The 13,357-nt window shown below is 36.6% G+C and overlaps 1 protein-coding gene across 1 annotated transcript; it reads left to right on the top strand.

The window, feature by feature from the left end:
* Positions 1-4,325: 4,325 nt before the first annotated feature.
* Positions 4,326-13,196, top strand: LOC116292475 (vesicle-associated membrane protein-associated protein A). Its single transcript, XM_031699798.2, has 7 exons — positions 4,326-4,511; positions 4,627-4,779; positions 7,568-7,671; positions 8,710-8,799; positions 9,771-9,956; positions 10,148-10,213; positions 10,605-13,196. Exons 1-7 carry the CDS (start codon positions 4,454-4,456, stop codon positions 10,776-10,778), a joined length of 831 nt encoding a protein of 276 aa, XP_031555658.1. The 5' UTR covers positions 4,326-4,453; the 3' UTR covers positions 10,779-13,196.
* Positions 13,197-13,357: the final 161 nt, after the last annotated feature.

The following is a 13,357-nucleotide window of genomic DNA, read 5'->3' on the forward strand; positions in this document are numbered from 1 at the left end:
AACGACTTTGCTCTTCTTCTGTCCCTTCCTTTCATTCTACTCCTTTTTTTCGGTGCGACAGCATTTTCGCCTCCTCCGTCATTCTCTTGTATTTTGTCATCAGTATTTTCAATGTCAGGTTCCAGTTTGAAGCCAGCAGCTTGTTCAGACAACATAACTGGGAAAACTTCATCAAACTCGACTCCTGTGTTCAAAGACTTGGTACGTTTCAATTCTGCAGTTTCCTTCTTTTGTCTCTCATATTCATCGACAATATCGAACTTGAGAGGTAGTGAAAAAGATCTCTTTATTTTACTCGATCTTTTAGTGGCCTCTACCTGGTCCTTAGTGTCTAACGTTTCTTCAGAATTCGAAGAATCTTGTTGTTTAAGAATTGGCTTTTCCACCATCGAATCATCGTCTTCTACTTCATAAGACTCTGATGTACAATTTTCATTTTCTTTGTGTTGACTTGATTGCATATTTGGTAACCCTTGGTCAACTGCTTCTACGAACACTGCAACTTCTCTCTCATCTAAACTTGTTCTAGCAGGAAATTGCTCTATGCAACTGTCTGCAGTTGTCTCGTTTACTTTGTACAGAGATTCGGGTAGAGAATGCCACCTCCGCCATGGTTTGTTTTGACAGCGTTTATTATCAACAATCCTGTAATTGTTTTCAAAGTTCATATTCGTCTGGAAAGCGTTCATCAAACTTGTACGGCTATCGTGACCTCGATCATAATCCCCAAGATATGAATCGAGTTGATATTCAGACAAATTTACCGGAAGTGACTTTCTTCGAATATCTGTATTCGATTCTTGGAAGTCAAATGGTTGCTCTTGGACATTATTTTCTTGTTTTTGTCCATTATCTGTCGAGTTTGAAGGATAATTATTTTCGTATGGCTTCTTATCCTCGGATAATTTCGAGGCTTCATAGTCGTCGTGAAGTATAGTTGTCGTGTTCGATTGTTGATCACCCACAAAGCTTTCTTCGTTCACTGAATAAACTACTGAAGAGTTTGTTTGATCGGAGTCAATATTATTGGGGAATTCCTTTTCTTCTTCCATTATATGTAACTTTTCTACAACACCATTCACAGCTGGTGAGCAGAATCCTTGCTTCCTTACTCGTACTAACGCTTGGTCGTTTTCGTGTACACTCGATTCACTTGAGTTGCTAGACTTTCTGCTTGAGTTATCCCTCTCATCTCGATCGATAACGTCAACAGACCGCGACTTCACCAAAGTGTCCTTGTTTTTTCGCTTTTTGCTTTGATTTCGTAGAAGGCCACCGCTAGATAATCGAGCCCCACGTCGTTCCGTGCGCACAAGTCTTTCAACACTGTCGACTGTGTTACTCCTCGACCTTCCCACGATCGGCTGATCCTGTAATTGAGAATCATTTAAGAACGCAGGGGACATTGCTGGCACTGACTTTGATCTCTTATGTGGAGCGCTTGAAACGTTCTTTTCTTTTTCATCCATGACGAAGCTCGGTAAACACCCAGAAAAAATTACACTTAAACACAAGGGCTTCTACGAAGTAGATCCATATATAGTCTAGCCATCCAAATACTTTCTAGAGAAATATAGTTCACTTGGGAACAGCCAAACTGGTAGAGGTCAGTTCGCGTAGTTCATTCATTCGGGAAGACCAAAATAAATGTCACGTCAGACTCGAAGAGCTTCAGACTTGATGTCCATCGAAGAACGAGGCAAATAAATACATTTACCAGAAAAACTTCAAATATAATTCTTTTTGGTGATTCCAAGAACGATACAAATACTGCCAAATTAATTTGCTAAGAGTCTAATTTCTTCAAAAAGACGGTTCAATATTATAGTCATGTGTCACTCATATACATTATTCGTGTGGTCGCAATCTTCTTCTAAAGAAGACTATTATCTTAATTATACAGAAATGTCTAGAAGTGAATTGATTAGTACAGGAACAACAACGATTGGTGTTACGACGTGATTGATGGACGGTTGGTTGGTTGGGTGTTACTGAGTGGCGGATATTCATTATCAAAGAAGCCAGATGTTTTCAAAAGGCTTCCCGCCGGCCGTAATCGGTCTCTGAGGCAACAGGTTGCCCATCGATGGATAAACAACCAAAAGATTAAGTCTTGCATTGAATAACATGTTGTTCGTGGTTATGAAAAAAGAAAAAAAGATCCATAAAGAGTTGGTTTTTTTATTTCTTCATCAGATGCCATTATGATAAATGAGTCAATGAGGACACGAGTGGCTCTTATACTTCGTTTCCTGATTGGCTATCTACTCAATTCTCCTTACAGATCAATCAATCGTAAATTAACATAAATCGTTCGTAACACCCTAAAATCCATCCTGTTGCCATCGTTTAAATTTGTTTTGCAAATAAATCCTTTCCAAATGAATATCTTCTTTATGAAAAGGCAAAAAAAAATGGTATTTTCAATCAACTTCCCCATTATATTCGTTTCTAGAGATATTTAGAATGAGAAGGCTTAAAATTCAATTCATAGATATATATTAAAGCCGATTACAGTGATAAAGATCTTCCAAAGATAAAGACGTTGATTGCGTGTAAATAATAATAATCAAAATTAATTATTTACGAAAATAATTATCATGTGTTGTAGACACACTTCAATATGATGTGAAAACCGTAAAGACTTATTTCTCTGATCCTAATGCGCTTGATCGTTTCACTGCGTTCAGCCACGATCACCTACGTTCAATCGAAGCATGTTTCTGTTCAATATACACCTATTTCGAAAATCGTTGTCGCAACAAGAACCTCAAGTAACATGCCATGGCTCCAGAGAACAACGGTACTTTTAATTATAATTGATTTATTCATGGTTTATGCTAGTGGCTATAGCCAATTATAGCTAAAAGTACCGGCGTTCTCTGCGGTCTTGGCTTGTTGCTTGAGGGTTTTTGTGCGACAACGATTTCTAAAATAAGTATATATATATATTTTAAATTCGCCATCCATCCGTCCGTCCGTCCATCCATCCATCCTTCATTTATCCAATCCCTTGGCCATGGATGAAATCTTGTATTCAGCTGCGGATAGATGCCGCTATATCAATATATATATAAATAATAATAACAACCATCGGAATATTATCAAAACATCGCAGACATTAGTTTGAATTAGTCGCATGGAAATGTGGACGGATTTGTGATTGACAGCTATATCTGATTGAACTCCAACATATCCAAGATTGCGTGTTTGTCTTACACCAGACACCTTTATGGTTGCAATGTGATACGAGTCAAAATTTAAGATTTAAAATTTTCAATTCAGCCATCACCAATTCTTTCCATGCCTATCATAATGCCTGCTTACGTCTCTTGTCACGTAAGGGGCTTGTCAGCAATTAATTAGCAAGGGGAGGGGGAGGGGGTGGATATTTGAAAAGTGAGAGGCGAAAATGATGTGATCGCCTTCCTAGCGATAGGAATTAAATTTCCCGGGCCCCATCATTAAGCTCACTCATGCATATATTAAAATACCTCCAAAACAAACCTGAAACAAGACCTGTCCTTGAACATATATATATATCTCCAGAAACCCTAAATATTTATAAACCTATGAAATGATATGAGTGTATGAAAGAGCATCATTCTTTGATATCAAGTATCTGCCTTTAACCATGAATGAGAATGGTGACGGTGATGATGGTGTTGATCAGATGTCAATGCTGCAGTATTACAGTGACTAGTGATGCTTGGCATTATGTGTTCTTGATAGAGACAACTATGATTTTTTTTAATTAATAGCTTTTTGTCTTGCTCTTGTGAACAAGTAAATTGACATCGTCTTTTCGTTAAGATACGATGAGAGTAATGGATAATGATCGCCGAAGCAGGAAGTTTTGAGGGACATCTGCTAGCCTGCGTCACATCCGGAATGTTCTTCGTAAATTTCGAAGAAAATTCCGGATGTGACGCAGGCTAGGCATTTGCAGGAGAATAGATTAATGTTACCTCCCTTTTTCACTTTTTTCCCTCACGACCCCCCACCCCTCCCTTCTCAGGAGGCGTAAAAAAAAAGAAAAACGACTTTTGGCGGCGTGAGCCTGGCCCAAGGAGCGACGTCACGATGAAGAACATCCTTCTTGATTTTGACTCAATCCCACTAAATTTTTCACCTGAAAACGAGTTAAAATAAAGAAAAGGATTGTAATTTTCAGACTGTTTGAAAATGCACAAAATACCAAACATAACCGTTTTTTTCAAGCGGCGAAAATACTTCATTACATATTCAACAAAGGACCATCTGTCTCACATGAGCCGTTAAGTACGTCTTCGTCACCTAGTCAGCGGGGTTATGTACTGCGCAGGGTCAGTAGCGTTTCTTGTCGTCATTCAGGTTGGCTGCCATATTGTTTGGGAATATTACACTCCAAATTGCTCTACTTCTACCTTCAGAATCCCTATTTTACCTTAGTCTTTTTAGTCAATGAATAAAAATGTCCAAAGCAGAGCAAGTGGTTCAGCTTGAGCCGTCTACAGAGCTACGATTCCGAGGTAACTGGTGTTTTTTATTGCTTTTTTTTCAAGTCACTAGTGAGTCATGGTTCGTAGAGGTAAATCTCCATTTTTATTGAACTTTGTCCTTATATTTTGATTGTTATTCCTGCAGGGCCATTTACAGAGGTGGTTACTTCGACTCTTAAGATTACAAACCCTACTCAAAAACGTGTGTGTTTTAAAGTGAAGACAACGGCTCCAAAGAGATACTGTGTTCGTCCAAACAGTGGAATAATCGAAGGGAATGGATTCGTGGAAGTAGCAGGTAATCTTTTTCTCTTCTAGGTTTACTCGCCATTTATTTGATCATCTTCTTTATTTTACTACTAGACTACTCTGCAATTATTTCAACATTGATTAAGTTCCCTAAACTATGTACTTTCCCTTTTATAATACGAATAATCTTTTTCTCGTACATTCTTCTCGAGTGAGCTTCTATAAAACCCTTGCTAAAAGCTTAGTTGGTGTAAACTTTTACTTCACACATTCTTTTTAAATTTTGATTTTTACACTTTTCTACTTCCTTGATCTTCATAAATTAAATCCATCATTTTTTAAATTTGTGATAGATATTTTTTTGTGGGTGTTTAAATTAATCACATTCTAAAGTGATGGATATTAAAGATAAGGCTTTGCTCTCCATAATATTGTATTGCTTATGTAGATAATTTTATTATGAGTAGTCAGAAAACATATTTTATTTCTGTAGATTTGCTGTAAAAGCAAAAAATAAAAAGAATTTAAAAAATTTAATGATTTTGCAATATTTATTCAGCATTATATATATCCTAAGATTATTTTCTTGGGCAATCTGAAATGATCATTGATTTTGAATATTAAAAGAGCTGTACCCCTTCAAAATTGTCTTCGTTGAGAGGAAATTGCAATTATTTTCCCCTGTTAGTCTTATTAATATTTTGCACCCTGCAGTACATAAAAAAATCTAAAAATCACCATGTTTATTCTTGACTTTCCACTGTCATTTTCGATTGAAGTTGTGTTATTAACAATAGTTAACAATTATTCACCAAAGACAGCTTGAAGACTCGCGTCTTGGTAAATATTCCCTGATATTCACTGAGCCTGAGGTTAATAATTGTTTTAGTATTTTTAACACAAGTAAATTTAATAAATAAAGGAGAGAAAGTTATTATTTTAACTTTCATTTATCTCTGCAAGCTGCACACATCAACAAACAAGCGTGCATGAGCGTGTTATATTCACCTGTAGGTAAGTATAACACAGCATGAGACATAATTTGTGACCAATGAGGGCACCAGATTTATTATATTAACTTGTATAAAAATACTAATACAGTATAATTAGTATATCAGAGATAAAAACGACACAAACAACAGTGGCGTGCTAAAACTGACATTTGTCTAGACATGTATGTTATGTATCTATGCTTCTTGGTCTGGTCTTTTTAATGCAATAAGTCCAAAATTCATTATGTAAAAGTTATATTACATCATTGTACATTACAGAGAGTAAGAATATCTTTCATTATTATCTATTGCTGATGAATTTATGCTCAAATTTATCTGACATTAACATTCATCTTAATTATGTTGTATCATCATGCAACTGAGACCATGCAATGTTTTTACTGCAGAACTGAGTACTCCACACTCAAAAAACTAAAGTGGGATGATCAATAATAATATTATACAATAGCTGTAAATGAAATATTTTTTGAGGTTGTTTTGAGAAGCAAATATTATCTTGCATCACTGAGAATTATCCTTTTAGTGTACTTGCTTTTAAACTACTGTATTTCAGCAGCAGTATAAGATCAAATGTGTACAACAATATAATATCTAAAAAGTTTTACTATAATCAAAATCATTAATTCTCAAAGAGAAGCACTAATTAGGAAGGGAAAATTTATGTTGGAATCAGGGTTCGTGCTACTCCTTAAACTCCTCGAATTTAATTCATGTTTTCAAGGGCACTTGAAAAACTCTTGAATTTTACGATTTTAGCGAAACTCCTTGAAAACTCCTTGAATTTTTGCTTTGATCATTACTTGCATGGTTCTGTAATAGATCTAGTCAGAAAGATCGGAAAATCTGAAAGTCTGCCATGTGCAACCACCGTGTAAAACCTTGGCATAGTTAGCTGAACATACTCCTTGAAAATTCATTTTTGGGTCCTTGTATACTCCTTGAATAGTCATTGAATTTTAACTGGTTACCTCAGCATGTACCCTGTGGAATAAGACTCTTTTTTCCCCATGGGGTCATTCCTGTTTTATATACATGTACATGTACCTTCATTATCAAGTTTCAAGAATCTGCATTTTTAACCATAGATGTGCAAGTGAGTATGTTGTCGGAGCATTTCAAAGTCAATTTTGAAAATTCAATCACAGTTAACATGCCACTGAAAAGAGCTTTTCAGAAGCCAAAAACGGCAGACAAAAAAGAAGATCTATGGGGAAGCTGTGTTTCTAGATCTACTAAATATGTCAACATGTGGCGTCTACAGGAATTGAACCTGCAACCTCACCCTTATAACTCACAGTGGTAGAAGGTGATCGTTTTACTGCCACCCTTACCAGTGACAGTCTAAGAGATTCCTTTTCCTTTCCTTGATAAAGTAGCATCAGGTTGTTTTGACCAGACTGTTTATAATAATAATAAATATTATTATTATAGTAATAATAATGATAATAATAATATTTATTTATATAGCGCTAAATCCACTAAATTCTTCAGAGCGCTCACTAATAAAAAATAATACATAATTAACTAAGCTAAATAATGGCACTGTATATTGTATTGTATTTGTTGTTTTCAGTCTGTTGATGTGTTGACAGGAAATGAGATGAAAGTATTCACTTTCTTTTGGTCATTTCTGAGTGATAGTTCCGGCTAAGTCCTTCCTGAAAGGATATCATTTCTGTGTTAGACAATGTATACTCTAAATAACTTTGAAGCAGTTCGGTATTATCAGGAAAAATATGACATTTTTTTTGAGCTGTGCTATATCAAGTTTGTAGTTTAAAGATATTGTATAATCAACTCAGAATAATTTGTTTTCCTTTCTAGTAATGCTTCAGCCATTTGAATATGACCCAAAGGAGAAAGCCAAACACAAGTTCATGGTTCAAACAATGTTTGCTCCAGAAACATTCACTGATCAAGAAAGTTTGGTAAGAATAGAAGCATACACATTAAAGGTCTTTTGTCATTCTTAACTAGTGTATTTATTAATAAACTAATAGATAAATATGCTCTATGCATGCTTTGATTGCTTACATTGATTTTAAAATCGTACATGAAGTTTGGTAGTTATGAGATGCCTAAATATAAACGGTAGCAATACTGACTATTGTTCTCGGCTGAGGGCAGAAAAAAATTTAGCATGCAGATAGCAGTCACTGAATTTGCGTCGAAGCTGGTATAAAACCTGCAGCACTCTTATTATTCAAATAGAGATTTTGCGTACTGACTTGAATAGCATCGAATCTCAACAAATTGATATTGATATAAAACAACTTTGAGTTCACTTTGTATCCTCTGAGGTATATTGTATATTTACATTTGGTGGATCCAGGATCCTGATTCCATGGGGGAAAGGGTAGGCTGGGGGGTGGGGGGATGTTACCCAGAAGGCCAGTATGCTCTAACATTTATAATGATGAATTTCATTGCAACGACTTAAAATATAAATATAACATTGCCTGTTCTACAGTGCTCCTTGCAGGGCTAAATATAATGGCCAGCTATTGGATAGCGTTAGACCAAAATCAAAACATATTTTACAAACACCACACTGAGGCAAAAGCACTTGCAGAAAAACACAATTTAATCAATCTGATACACAATTTAGAGCTACAAATATCGACTTTGACAATATCATGGTTCGAGAGCTACTTATCGCACCGGAAACAAGTAGTTAGGATTCGTAATACTACATCTGAAGCTTACCACCTCACCCATGGTGTGCCTCAAAGAACCATTCTCTCACATCAATAACCTCCTATCCATCCCAAAACACTGTCAAGTAATGGGCTATCCAGACAAGACGAAGCTGCTCCTTGAGCTGCCATCTAAAGAGTTCAATAAAGTCACCATGACCAGCGTCTAATCAGCCTTTATTTTTAGCATTTGGCTTAGGAAAGCCTATTATTTTTCATGTAAATTTAGGTTATTATTGTTACATTTACCCTGTGTGCTATTGATTGTAGTGGAAAGATGCAGAACCAAATAGTTTGATGGATTCCAAACTAAAGTGTGTTTTTGAGATGCCTTCAGATGCTCCTGCCACAACACCTGTCGTAAGTCCAACATTCATATTTGTCTCCTCTTCACCACCATGTACCATGTTCATTAGCATTAGTATCCTTGTCCTCGATCCTCCTTCATCAGTATCATCATCAATGACTTTATCCACCAACACCATTATTTACATATTCAGTGCCATCATAGGCACCATTGCCAACACCATCATCACCATCACCACCACCACACCTGTAGTAAGTCCATCCATATTTGTCTCCTCTTCACCACCATGTACCATGTTCATTAGCATTACCATCCTTGTCCACAATCCTCCTTCATCAGTATCATCATCAATGACTTTATCCACCAACACCATTATTTACGTATTCAGTGCCATCATAGGCACCATTGCCAACACCATCATCATTTCACAAACATTGCATCTTCATCATCACCAATCACCACCATCATCATCATCATCATTATTTTCATCATCACCATCATACCAATCAAAACCACTAACATTATCATTAGCATCATCATCATCACTAACACCACCACCATGATTATCATCATCTTTACCAAACATTACCACCACCACCATCATCACCACCATCATTATCTTCATCTTCACCAATCACCACCATCATCACCACCATCATTATCTTCATCTTCACCAATCACCACCATCATAATCAACACCATCATCACCACTGCCAACATCGTCATCATTGTCATTATATTAACCAATCTCCACCATAACCATTATCATCATCATTGCCTCCATCACCATCATCATTATCATCTTCACTGCATCTTGATAATCCTAACCAATCAGCAATATCATCATCATTACAATCACCATCATTACATCATCATCTTCACTTTGATTACCATCATCTTCATCATCTCACAATCATCATCATCTTAGACCATTCACACATTCCCAATAATAATCTATACTGCAACTATGAAATAAGTATTTCTCTTAATTTGTCTATTGTTTTGCAACTTCATCTTATATCAGGAAAATAGTGATACATCAACAAAGGAAACTCCTCAGGCAGGTAAAACCAGTTATGGTAAGAGTGAGCCTTCAGCAAGTCCAGAACCAAGCTCAGCTAGTGGCAACCCAGTACGATCACCAACAGTACAACATGTCAGGAATAGCTCATCTCCTGAACAATTCTCTGATACTTTAAAGACACCACAGGTATAGCATGGCCATTAGATTGAATACCTTATCTAAAAGTGTTAAAAGGTTACTATTCACATTTGATGTCAAGTCTAGGAATCAAACCCGAGATGAGCGTGCACTACCGATACACCATTCTTGATTCCTACTTCCCTTAAAAATGTTGTTATGTTGTTGTCCGGTTTAACCATTTCCATTTTCCCTCTTAGCCAAAAGAGGACAAGAATGACAACGAAGAATTAGTAAAGCTGCGACAAGAGAATGTCCGTTTAGCGGTAAGAGAACACATGCCTAAAAAAAACAGATTTATCATTGATTTTCAGCTACTGTAACTCAATGAAGAAATAGAAAACGCGCGCGCGTGCTGTGTGCAGTCATAAAGCACGCGGGGGTTGGCAGAACACAAGAGAAGTGTTAGGAGAAGCGCGACGCAGCGGAGTGCTTCTGGACACTTCTCGAGTGTTCTGTCAATCCCCAAGTGCTTTATAACTCCACACAGCACAGCAAGCAAGTTTTCTTTTTTTTTTTGTATAAAATACAAATTACGTGAATGACGAAACTGAAAGTGCGCGCGCGTGCTGTGTGCTCTCATAAAGCACGCGCTCCTAGCCAATCAAATTGCGAGATTTACAGCAGTTATTTTATAATGTCTTATATATCTAACAGGAGGAATCTTTAAGACTGAGAAAAAACTTGGCTAACCAGGAAACGAAAGTCCCACCTGTCCAAATGTATCGAGCCCCACCCAGAACAGATAACTCAATGGTCGTAGGGCTACCTATTCTTTACGTAGTATTGGCGCTTCTTCTTGGAGTTATCGTGGGCAAGTTCATCCTTTAGAGGTTGCTGTGAGGACTGGACTCTAGCTAAGGATTGTTTAATCAAATACAAGCAAAATTTAAATGGTCATTTCATGAAGTACAATTTTTAAAATGAACAGAAAAAGAGAGGTTTAAAAAGCGGTGGTAGGAATATTCCAGAGTGTTTTTGGATCAGTGTCAACCATGTTATAATATCAAGTATACAGGGTTCGTGCTACTCCTTAAACTCCTTGAAAACTCCTTGAATTTAATTCACGTTTTTAAGGGCACTTGAAAAGCTCTTGAATTTTATGATTTTAGCGAAACTCCTTGAAAACTCCTTGAATTTTTGCTTCAATCATTGCTTGTATGGTTCTGCATTAGATCAAGTCAGAAAGAATGGAAAATCTGAAAGTCGGCCATGTGCAACCACTGTGTAAAACCTTGGCATAAAGTTTGCTAAACATACTCCTTGAAAATTCATTTTTGGGTCCTTGTATACTCCTTGAATAGTCCTTGAATTTTAAGTGATTACCTCAGCACGAACCCTGAGTATAGTCTGATTAACTAACGGTACTGTTTACACCTATTTCAAGAAAGGTTGTCTGCGCTAACCAGGAGTTAGACAATAGCTCGCTCCAAGACGGAAAGGAATTGTGGGTATGCAACTGAGCTTCAATAATAAACTGTGGTTTAGGATATTCCGTGAACTCAGTGTAGCTTGAAATTAGTTTTTTGTTTCGCTGCTGTCAAATATAAATAACCAGTCGGTACCTTCTCTGTACTTGATTAGCTGCAGTAAAAAAACAATTTCACAATAAGCCGTTGAAATGTCTGATTTCGCACAATATCAAAATCAGCAGTAATGGTTCTACAACTACAAACAACACTGGATATCTTGACAGTAGTATAACCTCCATTTTATTGACAAGGACAATCATAAGAATCACCAGGAGTGTAGCCATTGCCTTTCTCCTATAGCTTCGACAACCTATTTTGAAATAGTTATATATATATATCAAGACGTCTGGGAGCCATAGGAGACCGCTTCAGTCTCAACCAACTTATTATTAACAAATTATTTTGCAGAGTTTAAAATGAATGTATTGGTAAACTTGATGAAAATAAGATGAATTTCCTGTGAGTGGGAAGCTTGATATAGATATGTATATATACACCACAGTCTAAATATGGCGCTTGGACAGGTGAAAACGAGGCATCCAAGGCCAAATTTACAGTATTTTATGATTTGAAGCGTGGAAATTGTTGTTTTGCTGAATGTAAGTAGGAAAGAAAGAGAGAAAGCGTATTATTTCTTTGCGTTTGGCCCGGGATGCATCGTTTTCATGTAACTCACTTGGCCGTGCGCCATTTTGGATTTGGAGGTGTATGTTTCTATGATAAAACGCAAGTCCTGCATGTTCCCGCTCCTGCCTTGTCCAATCACCGGACAAGAAGCAATCGTTTTGTATAGACCTTTTCTGAAATAGCGAACATGGTGCATTATGGTCTAGTTTCAATACGAACTGCTTTTGTTCATCATGCCTTATATGGTGTTGTTTGTACCGAACCTAGACCACAATGCATTCTGGTTATCGAACTCTTAAAAGAACTATAGGAAGAGTGCATGTTGCATGTTGCAAATCGAAATCCGAAATGCACTATGGGCGATTTGAATGCAAACAGCAATAGCTTATAACACTATGGAGTTTTTCAAAACTTTGTCTGCACGCTTTTCTGGCATATTTTTCGTGGTGACATTAATGGGCCTTTCATACGAAAGTACAAGACTATCATGGATGTGAGGCTAACATGGAAATAAATGCCACATATTCCATAGAAAAAGAGTGATTTCTTTTGGGAATTTCTTTTGTGATTTCATATTAGCCTCGCATCCCTGATACCTTTGAGAAGGTTCCATTAGAAATATGTGTTCAAAACATTTATAGCTTGGTAAACAACGTGCAACATGCAACACAATTTTCACCAACACTGTTTCAAATAGATGTATCTTATTTGACTAAATGGCGCTAAATCTGCCCTGCCCTATAATGATACATCGGCTAGCCCACTCATAGGAAACCTATCCTCGTGTTTAAATCATCCATACAGACTGCAAAGAAACTGTTTTAGTTGATGTTAAAAGTAGCTCTCTAGGCATGTAACTCTTGCATTCCAAACATTCTAAATTAGCTTAAACAACGATTAATAAATTGAAATGTTGTAAATTTAAATAAACTTCCGGTAATGACATTTAAGTGTAAGGTTTTCCCATTTCAAACAACGAGTCATTCTCAAGAATAAGATTCTACGTTGCAGTTATATCCATATGTCTTCTTATTTGCAACCGTTAAACAAGGAAATGATACTCTAGGGAATGACACGTGGTCTGGAATGGGAAAACATTACGCCCAAGATAAAAGTGTCCAGTATTAAGAGAGTCTTGATGCATGGGTTATTTTTGTTTGTTTGTTTTTTGTTTTTTTGTTTGTTTGTTTGTTTTGTTATAGCTGTTGTTGATATTATTGTTCTTGTTTTGTGACTCTAAAGCAAAAAGAGTCGACTTATAACACTCAAAAAAGAGCAGTTAGAAAATATCATCACATTCTAACTCCAAGA

Source organism: Actinia tenebrosa, unplaced genomic scaffold (genome assembly GCF_029948245.1).
Source record: "Actinia tenebrosa isolate PJP-AT-01 unplaced genomic scaffold, QUT_ActTen_1.0 PGA_scaffold2__45_contigs__length_23673736, whole genome shotgun sequence".
In the NCBI taxonomy this organism is placed as follows: Eukaryota; Metazoa; Cnidaria; class Anthozoa; order Actiniaria; family Actiniidae; genus Actinia; species Actinia tenebrosa.